We start from the raw sequence: 17,039 nt of genomic DNA on the forward strand, positions 1-17,039 counted from the left end.
AATGGTTAGTGAGCCCGCCTGGGAAGCCTGAGAGACAGACAGGTCTCTGACAGGTTAGACAGGTCTTAAGAGCTGCAGCCTCTGTGGAAAAAATTTAAGAACCACTTAAAAACACTACTGTTTAAACAAGCATTTTGTGGAATGTCTTAGATTTTGTTGTTGTTGTTGTTTTTAATCATTTGAATGCTTCCTTCGTGCTGTGTCTTTATTTCTATTGTATGTAAAGCACTTTTTGAGTTCTCTCTGTGAGAAGTGCATACAAATAAAATGTGCTAGTAATATACTTACTTCATCACAGTACACGTTCATAAGAGTTGTTGAACAAGCGTAGCTCTTGCCCTAGCCTTGACAACCTTGCAGGCTTATGCAAAGGCCAAAATGTCATTTAGATAGCATGTTATGTAGACAGATCCCAGGTTCATTTGTAGACCTGGCATCCTATAGTGTGTATAGTTTCAACGTACAGTACAGATGTTTTGATATTATACTGTTTAGACTGGTTTAATAGGTTCTTGGTTTACCTATGATCCTAGATTACTATTTCTATGCATTTGATGTATTAACTCGTGTTTACCTTGATTACTATAAATCGCTCTGGATTAAGAGCTTATGTTAAATGCCTAAATTTTAAATTGTAAACCTGTTTCCCCAGGCAGGTCATGTCATTTGTTATTGAGGTAATCAAACGTGGCACTGCACTGATGATGATGGTGCTGTTGTTCTCCAAATGGAAGGAAAGTTTTAAGCGTGCTCTTAATTAAACCTAGGTTGTCTGCCTCCTGGACCAAACCTCGAAGATTGTTCCGCAGGAGAGGAGCCTTGAAAGTTCTCTCTTGGAGATTCTAGGAGCCACAAAGTAAGCCTTCATAGCCTACTGGGAATGCAGTGCGCACGCACACACACACACACACACACACACACACACACACACACACACACACACACACACACACACACACACACACACACACACACACACACACACACACACACACACACACACACACACACACACACACACACACACACACACACTCTTCAGCCCGGTACCAGGCAGAATCTTTAAATAGACACTCCAAGGATTATGAGAAAAAAGTAGACAAGAAAACAATCAAGTATTTAAGAAAAATACAAATATAGATGTAATCTGAACAGTTTTGGCTCTGTTTTTTGCTATTTCGAAATAGAGTCAAGATATGCTTGCATCTTAATAATACCAATTTTACTGAAGTCCTTACATTGTATGGGAAAATGTGTTCATTTGTCTCTGTAATTGCTCTTTTAGAGCGTTTTTTGAAGGAGAGTAAGGATTTATTGACACAAATAAAAGCATATAGATTAACATATATTTGTACTAACATAGGCTATCTGTCAAAAGGCTAAAACACACAAATATGCTTGAGAGCTTATTTCCATACTGTGCTCAAGCTGATGAAAGTTTGATTGTAGGTCAGGTCTACACTACAGGTGGTTATGCAAATTGTAGGTCTATGTAGCACAACCACGTGTACAGTATGTACACACACAGCCAGTGGTGGAAGAAGTAGAAGTACCCTACTCCAACAATTGTACTAATTAACAGTAGCATCAATACCATAATTTAGAGGGGAAAAAAACTCTGCTCATGTGAATGTCCTGCATGCATACAAAACATACTTGTAAAAATCCAATTATTGTCATCATACACAGCACCACAAGTAAAAGTAGGCTACATATTATGCAGAATGGCCCATTGCACAGTTATATTATTGGATTGTAATTAGTAACCTAAAGCATTAATTTTGCAGCTGCTAAAGGTGGGCCTGAATTGAATTACTTTATGTCATCCTGGGTAGCTTAACCAGTTATCTGTTAATGTGTTTTGTATTAATCATCTAAATCTGCAAAGTAAAGCCGTCATTGATTGACTGAATACTTTATTAACAGTTTGCAAAAAGTACTGAGGTACAGTTATACAACAATGCTAAAAGGATATACACAAAAAGCCCTGAGGGCTTGTTTCCATTGTGGTCCTGTGTATTCAATTCATCAAGTCAAATAATTTGTGTGGGGTAAAAAGTACAATATTTGCCTCTGAGATGTAGTGGAATAGAATTATAAAGTATATTTTAAAAAATGGAAACACTCAAAGTAAAAGTAGCTACCTCACCTAAAAATGTTACTTATGAACAGTACATAAGTAAATGTATTTAGTTACTTTTCACTACTGATTACAAGAGATATAGAGCGGTAGCTACGGATTAAATGCACCATTTCTTAAAAGGATTAAACAAACAAACAAAAATTAAAAAACTACTCCCTCTGATGCTGTTCCCCAATGTTTAAGACTATTTGTCGTTAAATTTAATCATATCCCAAATATCATCTTCATACTAATTTAAACACTTTACATTTTTACTTTTTATATTATAGACGGTGAAGGGTTCATTGATTTTCTATCCAGGGCGGCGAGTCAGTTTCATTTGTCACAATCCAAAGTCCATATTAATGTTGCAACAACATGTTCTAGTTTGATCTACGGAAGTCACTGAAAGATTGTCTGAGGTAAGAAACTAAAAATACATTTAATTTATTGCATAGTCCATATTACAAAAAACAACAACAAATGTTCATTAAGTTCATAAAGAAAGTTGATATGGTGGGAATTAATGAATGCAGGGGCTGATTTGGTGCTTATGGTGGTGTACATATTGTAATGATTTAGCAGAGCATACTATCACATTCATGTCACACTCAGAATGTGACGGTATGCTAGTATGTCCTTGCTGATTTAGATAGTGGGTGGTCTTTTATGTAATGTTATTGATGCTGATCTTTACTGTGGTGGGGTTTATCTGTGTTCAAAGGTTAACACACACATGTAACAACATTCTTAAGAAGATTATTTCCAGTGGTTATCTTTTTGAAGTGTGTTAGACAAGGAATGGTAGACAAGGAATGGTACTGTCTTGGCCCTTAATATCTAACCTGGCATGACCAGACTAAAACACAAGAGCAAAATGATTTCCGCTCTGGCAGATTCATCTGGTTTCCAGGCTAAGTGTGTATGTATACTGCTCATCACGGATCAAGCATTAACCATTAACTCTTCCACTGTATATCAAGATTATTTTGTTATTAAAGCATAAAACATCTGTCAAGGATTTAGATATACCTATAGACCAGGAGTTGAAGCGGAACTCCCCCTTTAATCATTATTTCTCTGTGATCCTGCAGGATCTCATCAAGGATGCATATAAGCGCCCTGTGGTGCAGGGATTGAATCACTGAGGTCCCAGTATGGTGAAGAGAGTGACTGTAGCATATGCCCTGTGGGCTGCAGGTGGGCCATTAGGCCTCCATCATTTATACTTGGGAAGAGACAGTCATGCTCTCTTGTGGATGCTAACCCTGGGAGGGTTTGGGTTTGGTTGGGCCAGAGACGCCCTCCGTATCCCCGCATACGTCAATGAGGCCAATCGAGAGGCAGAGCCAATCGGAGTAAGGACAAGATATGCAACGGCCCTCCCTCCTCCCGTGGGCCCTGTCAGGTTCGCTGGGCAGGTTTGTGTGGGGATCTACTTTGGCACGGTGGCTCTGATAGGACTGAACACTCTCAGTTTCTTCTATTTGATCGTTCTGCCTTTGAGCGTGGGAGCGGGAGTGCATCTGGTGTCTTGCGTTGGCCAGGAGTCGTCAGACCTTAAAAAGACTCTGACCTCTTGTCTCATCACCTCGCCTATATTCTATGGCAGCAATCTCTCTCCGCTGCCCATCAGCATTGCTGCAAGTATTACTGCTGCACAGCACCGCAAGTTCAAACCCCCACGACCCACAGGGTCCACAGACGCACTCGGTATGACTGTCTCACTTTCTACAGCCCCAGTGTTTGCACATTAAAACATACTACTCTGCCTGCTTTTCTTTCCCATATTCATTTCAAAGTGTTACTGTACCTCTGAAAATCATTCTCATTGGGTAACCACCGTGAATGTCTATCCGTCTCTTATAGGCCCACGGCTTTACAGGTTAGGTCTGGCCTGGCTGGCGTTCTCTGCACCACTGGGTTACTGTATATTCCATAACACTACGGCTACTTTATACTACCTGTCTGACTGTGTGTCAGCGCTGCTGGATGTGTTCTGGTTCTTCCCCTGGCTCAGAGGTGTGGTGGAGTACATCCTCTTGATCCCATACCGGATACTGTGTGCCCTGACGGGCGGGGGTTACACTGAGGAAGCATGGAGGAAAGTGCTCGAGATACTGCTCAAAGAGTACACAGAGGGAGAGAAAGAGGCACTGAAAGTGAGTTATGACTCACAGTTCTTTTAATTTCCTTCCTGAGCTTCTTGAAAGCGCCCTGCAAAAATACTCTTGAGTGTTAATTTAACTCTGTCAGGTTCAGTCGTGTACAGTAACTAAGCACATTTCCTCAAGTACTGAAGCCTACTTAAGTACAATTTTGAGGTAGTTTTACTTTACTAGAGTATTTCCAGTTTTCAGTACTTTTACTTCTACTCCACTACATCTCTGAGGAAAATATTGTACTTTTACTCCACTACGATTATTTGAAAACTTGAGTTACTAGTTTAGTTACTAGATTTGGATTATTATGACGTTCTTCTCAGACATTTTCAAATTGTGGCCATTGTGTGTGTGTGTGTGTGTGTGTGTGTGTGAATGTGTGTCTGTTCTAGGTGTTGCGACTAGGCGAAGAGGCCACCTTTGAGGAAATCACCCGTAGCTACAGGGAACTGGCCAAGACTTGGCATCCAGACCACAATCCCGGGGAAGAAGCTGAGCCGACGTTCATAAAAATCAATGAGGCTTATGACATTCTGCTGCGGCGATACCGACCCAATCGAAAGAAATGATTTCCTTTTAATTACACTGTCATCTAAGAATGCTACAATTTGCTGTTCTTAAGATTAAGATAAAACACTACACTGTCAACAGCCTGGACCACATGAAACTACTTTCCCTAGCAGTATAAAGAAAATACTTGTTGCTGCCATCTTGTGGCACAGCATGGAAAGTATTCTTCAACACAACACCCTCTATTCGGGTGTCTCTATGGGTGTCTCCCTTATCAAGCAGCCTATTGAATTAGCCTAGACCAGGGGTCTTCAACGTTTTCAGGCCAGGGACCCCCTAGCTGAGAGAGAGATGAAGCAGGACCCCCTCTATATATTTTTTTTCCCTTCAAATTAGGTCTGCTCTTTTTCCCCCTATACCTCTTTGCCAAAAATAGCAGATCTACAAGCTCACAACGCCTTGAGAGCTTGTAGATCTGCTATTTTTGGATAAAGTTTTCCTCAGAAAAGGGATGCTAGGGTTCAAGGGGTTAATGTAAAAAATAAAATCCTATCACACAAAGATTTGGCGGACCCCCTGTAGTAACACTGAGGACCCCCTAGGGGTCCCGGACCCCCTGTTGAAGACCCCTGGCCTAGACATTGTCATGCACATATACTTATTGATTGCCCACTTTGTTTATTAGGCATATACATTACAGACGTCAAATATCTGCGTCTGTCTTTTATTTAACTCCAATAAATACTAATAATACTAAATTGAATTTGGATTATTGTATATTATTGAATGCCTTTAAATGTCTCGATGAATTGAATACACAGGACGACAATGTGTGTGTGGCCCCTAGGTCTTTTTGTGTGTTATCCATTTACCAATCATTGTAATATCGCACCACTGTACTATTTGCAACTGTTCATGAAGTATTCAATCAATCAAATATTCAATCAATGATAAACAGTAGGCTGAAGCAGCATCGCATTCGCACTGCTAATCTAGTGTGTGGGCACGAAACGCGACGCACTGACAGTAGAGAAACTGCCTTTGACATCATCAGCACTGGTTAAATATCCATTTTGATTCAGAAACTTCCTCGTTCGTCTAAATAAGCACACAATGTAATGTACAGATGAGCGATGATGTAGTTAATTGTGATGATGTTGTCTCATGATGATGATGTAGACTCTCTATCCGTGGCAACAACTCGCATGCATCGATGCATTCGGCTATCAATTGATCATGAGCTCTGTCGTACAATTATTCGGTCTGTATCCCAGCATGGGCCCGGAAGTTGTTTGGGATTCCCAGGTAAAAAAAAAGAAAGAAAAAAAAAAAGAAAGAAAGAAAGAAAAAAGAAAAAAATAATCCCGGAGATGCGGTCGTCGCCTGGGAAAACAAACAGCGATCCAGACAATTAAAAAAAAAAGGGAAAACCTTGATCGGCCGCCAGGTAAGTAAGGAGGAGGAGGGTATAGTGGACTTTATCGCGACGCTTGGTAAGACCATCCACGGGCATTACATTGGTGGAAGTAACGTGTGTTTTTGAATAGTTGGTGGTGTTGGTGAATGCCATTTGTCGTGTGTGGTCGGGTGCCATAGCAACGGCGTATGAGAAACATTGTATCAGCCCTGAGCCCTGGCTGAAACATTGTATATCAGCCCTGGCTGAAACATTGTATCTGTCAGCCCTGGCTGGGAAACATTGTATCAGCCCCTGGCTGAAGCATTGTATCCAGATTGTATCAGCCCTGCATGGCTGAAACATTGTATCAGCCCTGGCTGGGCTGCTAGTTTGACATGTATCCATGTTCAGATGACAGCTGCGTGCAGTGCGGCATTCGGGATTCTGGCAACTCTTGCAAAATCGTCTCGCGGCGCGCTGTCGCGATCGTGTACGTTTAGGTTGATTGGTGTGTGTGTGTGAGTGTGTGACAGCCAGGAGAAATGACAGTAGCAACGCGAGGCGACATCATCAGCCCAAACAAGTACTGTAGCCCAGAAGAAGGCGATCAAGGCAGATAGATATTGATGATGATTATGTACATGACGGAATATCGCGCCCCGGACGTGGGCAGACGCGCCAGACAAGGGTCAGTATTATTGTGCGCGTTCCTTAATTGCTCTGCCATGTTGTGACTGGTGCGTCTGTCTGTCTCTCTCTCTCTCTCTCTGTGTGTGTGTGTGTGTGTGTGTGTGTGTGTGTGTGTGTGTGTGTGTGTGTGTGTGTGTGTGTGTGTGTGTGTGTGTGTGTGTGTGTGTGTGTGTGTGTGTGTGTGTTGTGTGTGTGTGTGTGTGTCAGTGTGTGTGTCAGTGTGTGTATGTCGGCTGCGCCTGTTGCTCCCCATGCTAGATTTCCCCTGTGATCCGCTGTCTCCGCCCCTCGTGTCTCTCTATTGTACTGTCATCCATTTGAGCATGAGGTGCAGTATTAGTACAGCTGTGTCGAGGTCGCGTCTTCTTGCTTTATCCTCCTCACTTTCTCTCAGCAGCATGTAATAATACAACTCTGAAATGTTCGTTTTTTTTGCTTCCACAAAAATATGAAGTATGAATACTTCATCAAACAAAAAAACAAAAAAATCTATACCTATATATATATATATATAATAAATAAATATATAATATATAAATAAACCCCATCCAGGTTAGTGTCTGCTTTCATCAATTCCTCAAAAATGATATGACACACAAGGGTATAGGGATCTTAATCACTCAAAAAACAAATTTAAATCGGCCAATTTAGGCTATGGCAACATCTACACATCAACAGGTGCATTAAGACATAATAATGAGCCTGGAGAGGTAACACAAATTACACAGTAAAAATAATTATTGATTCAAATGTATTATTTTGTTGTACAGAGAACACAACAAAGGCACCCACCTCCAGAACAAAGTAAAAAAAAAGGGGAAAGAACTTTAGAAATTACTTATAGTATAGGTACATATAATGCACATCACTGTCTCATGTGTCTATCATGTAAACCAACCCTGGAGACAGTCAGGTAGCAGGCAGCACACATTTTGTGTTATTATATACAAGCTATAGTCTATAATATATGAATTACACTGTTACACACACACACACACACACACACACACACACACACACACACACACACACACACACACACACACACACACACACACACACACACACACACACACACACACACACACACACACACACACACACACACTATAGTATACATATAATATTTATTATTATTATTGTTATTATTATATGTATGTTATATTTATAGGCTATATATTGTTTTTCTTTTTTACCTTTGACCTTTTTTACTTTCCTCAGCACCAACTAAGAAGACTGTTTCACTTCTATTTTATATGTAAAAGTATTTCATTTCTTTGATTGATTGACATTTTATCGACATTTTTTAAAGTACGGCAGTCCATTAAACAATCAACTCTCAAACGAGCTGGACAAACAACAGTGCAACAAACTACAAAACATAAAATATCAAAATATACAGTTTTAAACAATTCATGATAATAACTGGGATACGACACGTGTCTCCTTGGCCATAATTATCTTCTCTTGTGTGCATGTTCCATAACTGGAACTCCTCCCCTCAGCCAATAACTGACTATGAATATAAAATTCATGAATTGGTTGCAAGGCAGAGAAAGAGGCTTATAGTATCAGGGAGAAGTGTAATCAAGTGAAACACTGTAGCTTTTTCTTGTTAGAGCAGACAGTGGAAAACTAAGGGGATCCACCTTACCTTTCAAACAGACTGACTTCAACTGACTAAAGGGCACTTCAACTAAATATAGATATAGATGGTGAGCTTCAAACTAAGTTTGAAATGCCTCGCTGATGTGAATAAACTCTTTTTAGATGGTGTAAAAAGTGTGTTACTAATGTGACATTATAGTCACATTAAATGACATTTTGATCAGTCTATTGTCTTATAATTTTTCTGCAGGCATCTGGTGAGAGAATGAATGCTGATGACTGCAATGGACGCTCATATGTACCAGGTAATATTACGTCTGTAGAAAAACTTACATTGATTCTAAATGAATTAATTGACATTATAAATGTTGAGAGGTTCTGTATGTGTTTCAGGCAGTGGAGGAGAGTCAGCAACAGAGCAGGATTATTACAGAGGGTTGCAGGGACCCGCAGTGAGTTCTCCAAGCAGTCAGCAATCCTCTCCACACCGTTCTCTGAGAGGTCAGTTATCATCTCTTTGTGGCAACACAGACGGTGGTGCAAAGTAACTAAGTACATGTACTCAAGTAATGTACTCAAGTACAATTTCAAGGTAATTGACTAGTTTTTATGAGTATTTCCATTTCTTGACACTCTATGCTTCTACACCACTACATCTTAGAGGCAAATGTTGTACTTTTTACTCCACTGTATTTATTTGCAAGCTTTAGTTGCTAGTTATTGCAGATTTAGATTTGTAATAATGAGTACAATTATGAATCAAAAACGTCAAAGATATTCAGCGGATTTAGCAGAAACAACGCGCTGTGAGCTTGTAGATCGGCTATTTTCTAATAGCCTCAGCAGATAGTGATTAATAATGATCAATAATTATAGTCCAATAACATGATATATCTGATTCTGCAATGGGCATTCTGCATAATGACTACTTTAACTTTGTAAGTGTATTTTGATGCCAATACTTTTGTACCTTGAATTACGTAAGCTTTTGAAATCCGGACTTTTACTTGTAACAAAGTATTTTTACATGTGTTAAATAAAACCACTCTCAAACGAGCTGGACAAACAACATAAAATATCAAAATGTACAGTTTAAAACAATTCATGATAATAACTGGGATACGACACGTGGCTGTTTAGTAAACGTGTTTTATTTTTACACGTTTACAACATGTGGTGTTGATACTTACTCAAGTCCAAAATCTGAGTACTTCTTCCACCACTGAACAACATGGATGAGAGAGTAATGTGCATGGCTCTACTGTATGTTACCTTGTAAAGTACACATTTCTAGACTTTTCCTTTTTTTTTTTACTCTTTATCAGCAGACTCTGTCAAGGTTGAGCTGTACAGTCATGATGAGTCAGTGGAGCTTCAGCAGCCAGAGAAGAGAGGAGACATGAGGGAGGACACCAAGGAGGAGGGAGGTGCGGACCACTGTGAGACCGGAGGAGAGAGAGGACACATTTACAGCATCAAACCTGGCTCTCCAGGACATATCCGGCTGCCCAACGGAAAGCTGCAGTGCGATGTGTGCGGGATGATCTGCATAGGACCCAATGTACTAATGGTGCACAAGCGTAGCCACACAGGTGAGAGAACAAGTGGAACTAAGTCTGAGACCTTGACCACTTACAGTACCTTGTTGTTTGACACATTTTCACGGCGCTTGCGCCAACCTTGCACTTTTTAAGTGACTGCTAAATGCCTAAATTGGTATTGGAAGTGAGACAGATACATTCTCTGCATGTATACTTTGGCTGATCCTTGTGCACCTGTGTTGCTTATTAACAATAGACCAACGTACAAGCTGCGTCGTGAGATTGTAAGTCGGCTATTTACGGTGTGCGACCTGATGCACAACCAAGAATAAATCAGGCCTAATGCATTGATCCATGTGTTTGTCAGGTGAGAGGCCATTCCAGTGTAACCAGTGTGGGGCTTCCTTCACCCAGAAGGGAAACCTGTTGCGCCACATCAAGTTGCACTCGGGAGAAAAACCGTTTAAATGTCCCATCTGTAACTATGCTTGTCGCCGCCGAGATGCCCTGGCTGGACACCTTCGCACACATGCAGGTATATCCGTCATGTTCAAATACAGTACAACTATATAGATGTTTCTGTGCATGTTCACTTAATGTATAAACTTGATCAAGCACGTTTGTGTGACATTCTTCTTAGATGATTATTACTTAATGAGCCTGATTAAACTGTAGCACTCTTTTAAACACGCCATGTCATTGGACCGGTCCTCTCCACTTTTCTGTGCTGTTTAGAGGAAATATGTATTATTTACCACAATTCTTTTACCACACATGAAAATATGGTATGATGACATTTAAACGTTTTTGAAAACAGGAAATCCTGCTTTGATGCTTTCAATTTGTGAATACTCACACTCACACAAGATACACAACAGGTGTATCTTGGTGGGTCTACCCAGTTATCAAGGGTTCGTTTTCGAAGAAAAAATATCTGGATTTCTTCGAACTGACGTCAACCGTTTTGCTTTTGAGCCGGAACGTTGCGGTGACAAGTTAGCCGTTTGTCGTCACTTCTGAGAAATAAAGAACAATTTACGGGAATTGCCGGCGATTGGGGAAACCATTTTGTAACGAGACTCTGTGGAAATGGCTGTTTAGAAAAAAGAAAATCCCCCCTCCAATTTAGCCTTTTTTCAACATCATGTCCATATGATAGGTCTTCAATAATGCTTACTATGGGGCAGTGGCATTTCTGTCAACACGCTCCGAACTGTCCACAGCCCACCTTCGAGAGATGATTAGACAAAATGCTATCATCTTATAATGAGCATTTTCTGACGACCAATTCAATGGATATACAGTTGAAATTGTATATCCAGGTGCATAGACAAATAACATCTGCACTATACATTTAATACATGTTTTCAGCAAATTATTTACACTAAACCTTGCATCCTTCGATTAAGTGTAGACAGTATAACGTTTCCCCAAGTTATGGTCTATGGTCACATCACATTCTGTCTGTGTCTTTCAGTGACCTCCCCGACATTGGGCAAACCTTTCAAGTGCACCTACTGTGGTCGGAGCTACAAGCAACAGAGCACGCTGGAGGAACATCTGGAACGCTGCCATAGCATAGCCTACCTACAGAGTCTCGATCAGCAGTCACCAATCACAGCACAAGGTAACATACAGCCGTGCTTCTCAAACATTTTAATGTAAAGGACACCCAAATTGATGTGCATTTGACTGCGGACCCCCATTTGAAAATATTTTGTGGCAGGGACTCCCAGACAAGATTCAAGACGCCAATAATTCTATTCACTAACAAATCTGTTACATTTCCATTTACAAAAGCATGAATGGATGAAAACGATGTAAAACAACCAGTAATCCCTTGATGAGGATCACCCTTAAGGTTAAGGTTTAAGGTTAGGTTTAACCAAGACCCCTTTCAGTACAGATAGTGTAGTGCTTTTCAATGGGAACGGAGCAGGTTTTTTTTGGCGGAAATTCACAAATGGAAACAAACCTCTCCGTTGCCATTAAAAAGCATTGGCAGAATCCGCCCTCATCAGAATCAAAGTTCGGCGTGACTGCACCCTTATTCCTTAAGCTACATTTACCAGTGTATGTTGTTAAAAATAAAATGTTTTTTTATGATACTGCCTGTCACAGGGAATTTTATACAGGCTTATTACACTTGCCAGCGTAAGAAGGGGCTGTTTGTCAAGCAGTTTGTTCATAAAAATGTACTCTGTATTATTTCTGTTATAATGTATATTTATTACAACTACATATAAGAGTGATCCTCATCACCAAAACTGGTCGTTTTTCATCTTTTTCATCCATTCATGCTTTTGTAAATGTAAATGTAACAGATTTGTCATTGTAAGAATAATTGCCATTTCAATGGTTATTATTATTATTATAATAATACAAAACAGACTTGGAGTTACTCAGACCACTTTGTGCGATGCACTTAGGTCCCCCTTGATGTGATTTTGAAGTGAGAGCTGGTCATCTAATCTTGTAATTCTTTATGTACTTTATTTGAACCGTGCACCTGGTAAAAGACTGTTATTTGACGATTTACTTTGCAGTAATATTGTACATACAAAAACAAAAAATGTTGCTACATCTTTAAATGAATGCATAATAAAGAGATGATTCATTATATATTTCAGGAGAGGAGTCTCCAAGCCTGGAGCCCAAACCCACGCTCCAACCATCCGCTGAAAAACTCCCATTTGTTGACAGACTGGTTAATAGCATCACCAAACGTAAAAGGTCAACACCGCAGAAGTTTTTGGGTGAGTGTTTTTGTTTGTTTGCCAGAGCACCTTTTTGACATTTATTTTTGAATTTAACATAAGTCACACAAAGTCATATGCAGTTTCTTTTACTATTATCCAGCTTGAAAAATCTACTAGGGTTATAAAATGGTGGCTGCCTGGTTTTACAGCATTTCCAGTTTTTATATCATTTGCCATCCTACACGTATTTGGTAAATAAAATTAAATAGTACCTTTATCTAAAGTGCTTTACAATGTGCATTACATTCACCCATTCACACGCACATTCACACACTGATGGCGAATGCAACCACGCAAGGCACCAACACCCTGCTCATCGAGAGCAGTTAGGGGTTCAGTGTCTTTCTCAAGGACACTAACACAGGTAGAGCCAGGGATTCCCAACTTTGCAATTACCTTGCAAATCCTCAGTCACTACCGCCCTGGCAGTGGGTCAGGTATAGGGTGTTTATGTGTCAATAAATATGTCCATATCAGTTTATAAAAGCTGGGTGCACGATGCACTTTGTATTGTGTGACAGACAAAGAAGACCAAATTAAGTTTGTCAAGGTGGCCACCATCATTATGAGCTGGGTCAATTACTGATCAATCCTTTTTGTAGGTGAAAAGCACATGCGCAGCGATGTACCAGAAGCACCTTATGAACTGTCCTCTGGCTCGGAGAAGAATGGAGACCTGCTGAGCCCTCAGCCTGTTAGGGACTCTCACTCTGCTGTGGGGTTGAGCGCTAAGTACTTCCAGGAAGCCAGGGTTAAAGCTGAGAATCATGAGCCACCCAAACAGTCCCATCCCCACCCTGCCTTTCTACCAGAGATCCCCCCAGTTATTGGCTCAGTTTACAGCCACGTGGCTCGTCTGGGCCCCAGAGTCCATGGTGAAGGTGGGCTGACTGCCATGTCTGTGGGCCTGGCTGGAAGGGAAGCAGGTGAAGGCCACGATGACCCTCCCTCGGCCCATAGCCACACCACCTCACCCAATGGCTGCCCTGACTCCACAGACACAGAAAGCACAGCGGAAGAGCAGAGCACAACCAGTACCTCCAACCACCATCATGTCCGCTACCCAACCCCTGCACTTCCCCGCAGCCATCCCACTTCCAGCCCCATCCAGGCCAAAGACTCGGACACTGACTGGGAGAGGGCGTGTCCTCCTCCAACCACTGCCCTGAAGAGGAGCCCTGGCACACCGCCCTCTTCCAGGCAGACGGAGCAGGTGGTAGACAGGGAGGGCCGAGCCTTGCGCTCCTTTCACTGCCCGCACTGTCGCATCTTCTTCCTGGACCACGTCATGTTCACCATCCACATGGGCTGTCATGGCTTCCACCAGCCCTTTGAGTGCAACATCTGTGGCTACCGCAGCGAGGACCGCTACGAGTTCTCCTCTCACATCAGTCGCGGAGAGCACCAAATGGGCTAAGGAGAAGGGGAAGCTGAGGAGGGGTTTTGGGGCAGAGCTAAGTGTAATAGTGGTAGGGGTGGGAACGACTGCTGCTTTCTGAGATTGTGGGCTCAGGTTTGTTCTGCACCAGATCAGTTGCTTTGGATCTGTAGTGTTAGTAAGTGGACTTGAAGTTTTAATTGTCAAGAGGAGTAATCAAGCTAGAGCAGATGTGAGTGAAGTTTTTTTTTTCTTTCACTCGCATTATTCAAAGATTAGGGGAGGCAAATTACATTCTATGATGGATTGCACTCCCAAATCAAATCATCTTGCAAAACTCTTGGTTTTGCTTCAAAAGTGCCTTCTTGGGGGATTTCCTTTTGCAGACAAACTGTGGGGGAAACCTGGTGCTCAAAAATCTTCAATAGCCATCTTTTATTGGCTAGTGAAGGGCGGTATAACTGGCACTTTGATAGGCTAAGTGTACTAGCCCGTTGCTTTGTGTGAAAGAAGAATGGACTCAATCTAAAATTGCTAGAGGCTTTTAAAAATCGATCAATAGATATGTATGGCACATGCATTATCAGAGCCGTTAGCTAAGCTTAATATGCACTAAGACAATTTTGCGTTTCGTGATTGAGGATGGGATTTTTGGGTCGGTAGATTCAAGCTTAACATGCACTGAGAGCTTTGTGATTCTTGGTTAGAGAGGAGCTTTTGTCACTAACGAAGCACAGACATGGATTGCCTTAACTCCTACAACAGCAACCCTGCTGTAGGAATACATTGTTTACAGCATGGTTCTAAATTGGGTGAAGTCATCTCAGAAGGGAAAATATTTGCAGCTGCACTAAGGGATGAATACAGTTAAAAGAAAATCTTTTAGAACATTGCAAGATTGTGGATTAAAATAACTTGAAATGATTTGCCTTAGATGGAATTCAGTTGCCTGGGCTCAGATGTAGAATAGATTGCTGGAATATAGTGAGCCTTAGAACCCTGGTGCAGATCAGACCATGACCCATGTTGTGTACAGTTAAAAGGGCCTGACCAAGATCAGACAGGGTTCTACTAACCCTGTGGAGAAGATTGCACTTTTTGGGTTCTTTGCTTATATAATATATTATATATTATATGAGCATTTTCGCTGAAGCACTTGATGGCTTTACCGTTTTCAACTATATTTTCTTTCCTGTGATTGTTCTACTGCACTGATAAATTGCATAATAATCAAACAATAATTGAATATTTAGTTTGCGACACATACATTTTAAAAAGGGGTGGGGGTGGGGAGGCCTTCTACAGAATCTTACTGTATAAGTCTGGACCTGTGGTCTCTACACTCACTTTGCTGCAGTGTGTGACTTGGCGTGTCACAACGAACAGACAATTTGATATTTAAAGAGTACAGACTTTTTGTGGTTTTGCACTTAGTGGATGAGATTTTAAAATAATTTATGTAATGGGAAGTAACGAACAAAATAATTTGAAATGTATTCAGTTATATTTAACAAAAAAGAATCACTTGTGATTATCTATTTAGTGTTGTTTGTTACAGCCTTGTTGTATTTAGTCAGCTATATCCCAAATCTTATTCAGCATACTCCTCAAGTCCATAAAATGTTACCTCCTGCTTCTTTATAGCACCCAAATACCTTATTGCTACTGTATGGTGAGTTGGCTGATAATGGTAATGTTGAGAATATGGATGAGACCAAATTCAGTATTCTAACTTATGTTATTGTGTGTTTGCAGCTTTGTTTTTACCTTTTCTTTCATTTAATTGCTTACAAAAAAATACAGTACTTGAAACCTTTTGAAAAGATGTAACCTGCAACTGCACTTGATGGTTTGACAAGTAGGGAAATGTGTGTGAATGGAAAAAACAGCATGTGTGCTCGTCATTTACCGCTTTTATCGGAATTGTGAATTCTTTATGATATGTGAAGTTATCTCAAACCAGAAAATGAGGCATGGGTTTTTTGTTTCCTTGTGTGGACTTTTAAATGTTTTACAATATTTTGTGAAATAACGTGAAATGACAAAACACTTTACCTCAAAGTTAAAGATGTACAACTGCCTCATTATTTCCAAGAGTCATGTTGCTTTCCGAGATGTTATTTGCAGTTACAAAAGCGTGCTCCCCAATATTCTAGACTTTTTACTGTCAATAAAGTCAAGTTTATTGTAAAATGTATTTGTTAATTTTAGTTGTGACAGCATACTGTTTTATCTTTGCTTGTCTTTGATGCATCCAGTACTTTGTTATCAATTCAAAATATGGTGAGTAATTATGATTTAGTGCTCACTCAGTGAAAACTATTCCACATTACATCTGGAAGTGCTTGTGAGACCATCCTAGAAAGGAGAAGAGAAAATAATTGATTACACTATTCCTATATTTTCAGTACAAACACAATGTGTCACTAGAGTATAATTTGAGTATTGTGGAAGTCAGGCAGATATGTAACAAATAATTAAGATTAATTACACCTTATAACCTGCTGATCCCATTCAGAATATGGGACAGGATAATGTCTATAATATACTGATTTATGTTGAACCTTCTAATTGTAAATTTAATTGTGTTAAACTTTGAAGAATAGAAAGTAGATTGCTCCTGACTGAATTTATCTTATTCTCAGTGTAATTCCTTGTCGGCCTACATATGAAAACACTGTCAATAAACAGGATGTTATTCATTCTTAAACATGCTGGCCTCAGTAGCAGTGGTGGAAATCAATGTACAGTACATTTACTCACTGTACTTGAGTACCATTTTGAGGTACTTTTACTTTACTGGAGTATTTCCATTGTATGATACTTTCTAGTTTCTACTTCTCCACTATCTCAGAGGCAAATTATTTGAC

The 17,039-nt window shown here is 40.4% G+C and overlaps 2 protein-coding genes across 3 annotated transcripts; both read left to right on the forward strand.

Annotated features, from left to right (window-relative positions):
* Positions 1-3,279: 3,279 nt before the first annotated feature.
* On the forward strand, positions 3,280-4,853 carry dnajc22 (DnaJ (Hsp40) homolog, subfamily C, member 22; the record flags this gene model as incomplete). The annotated part of the gene is made up of 3 exons (XM_084070083.1): positions 3,280-3,835; positions 3,992-4,284; positions 4,677-4,853. 3 exons carry the CDS (start codon positions 3,280-3,282, stop codon positions 4,851-4,853), a joined length of 1,026 nt encoding a protein of 341 aa, XP_083926209.1.
* Positions 4,854-8,426: 3,573 nt separating this feature from the next.
* On the forward strand, positions 8,427-14,208 carry ikzf4 (IKAROS family zinc finger 4; the record flags this gene model as incomplete). Of its 2 annotated transcripts, none has more annotated exons than XM_084068431.1 (7): positions 8,427-8,796; positions 8,885-8,992; positions 9,817-10,083; positions 10,400-10,567; positions 11,510-11,659; positions 12,663-12,788; positions 13,394-14,208. In XM_084068431.1, exons 1-7 carry the CDS (start codon positions 8,757-8,759, stop codon positions 14,206-14,208), a joined length of 1,674 nt encoding a protein of 557 aa, XP_083924557.1. In that variant the 5' UTR covers positions 8,427-8,756. The 2 variants fall into 2 exon arrangements, with proteins under 2 accessions (XP_083924557.1, XP_083924558.1); XM_084068432.1 differs by having other exon boundaries at positions 9,820-10,083.
* Between the last annotated feature and the right edge of the window lie 2,831 nt (positions 14,209-17,039).

Source organism: Gymnoscopelus microlampas, assembly GCF_963454915.1.
Source record: "Gymnoscopelus microlampas genome assembly, chromosome: 10".
In the NCBI taxonomy this organism is placed as follows: domain Eukaryota; kingdom Metazoa; phylum Chordata; class Actinopteri; order Myctophiformes; family Myctophidae; genus Gymnoscopelus; species Gymnoscopelus microlampas.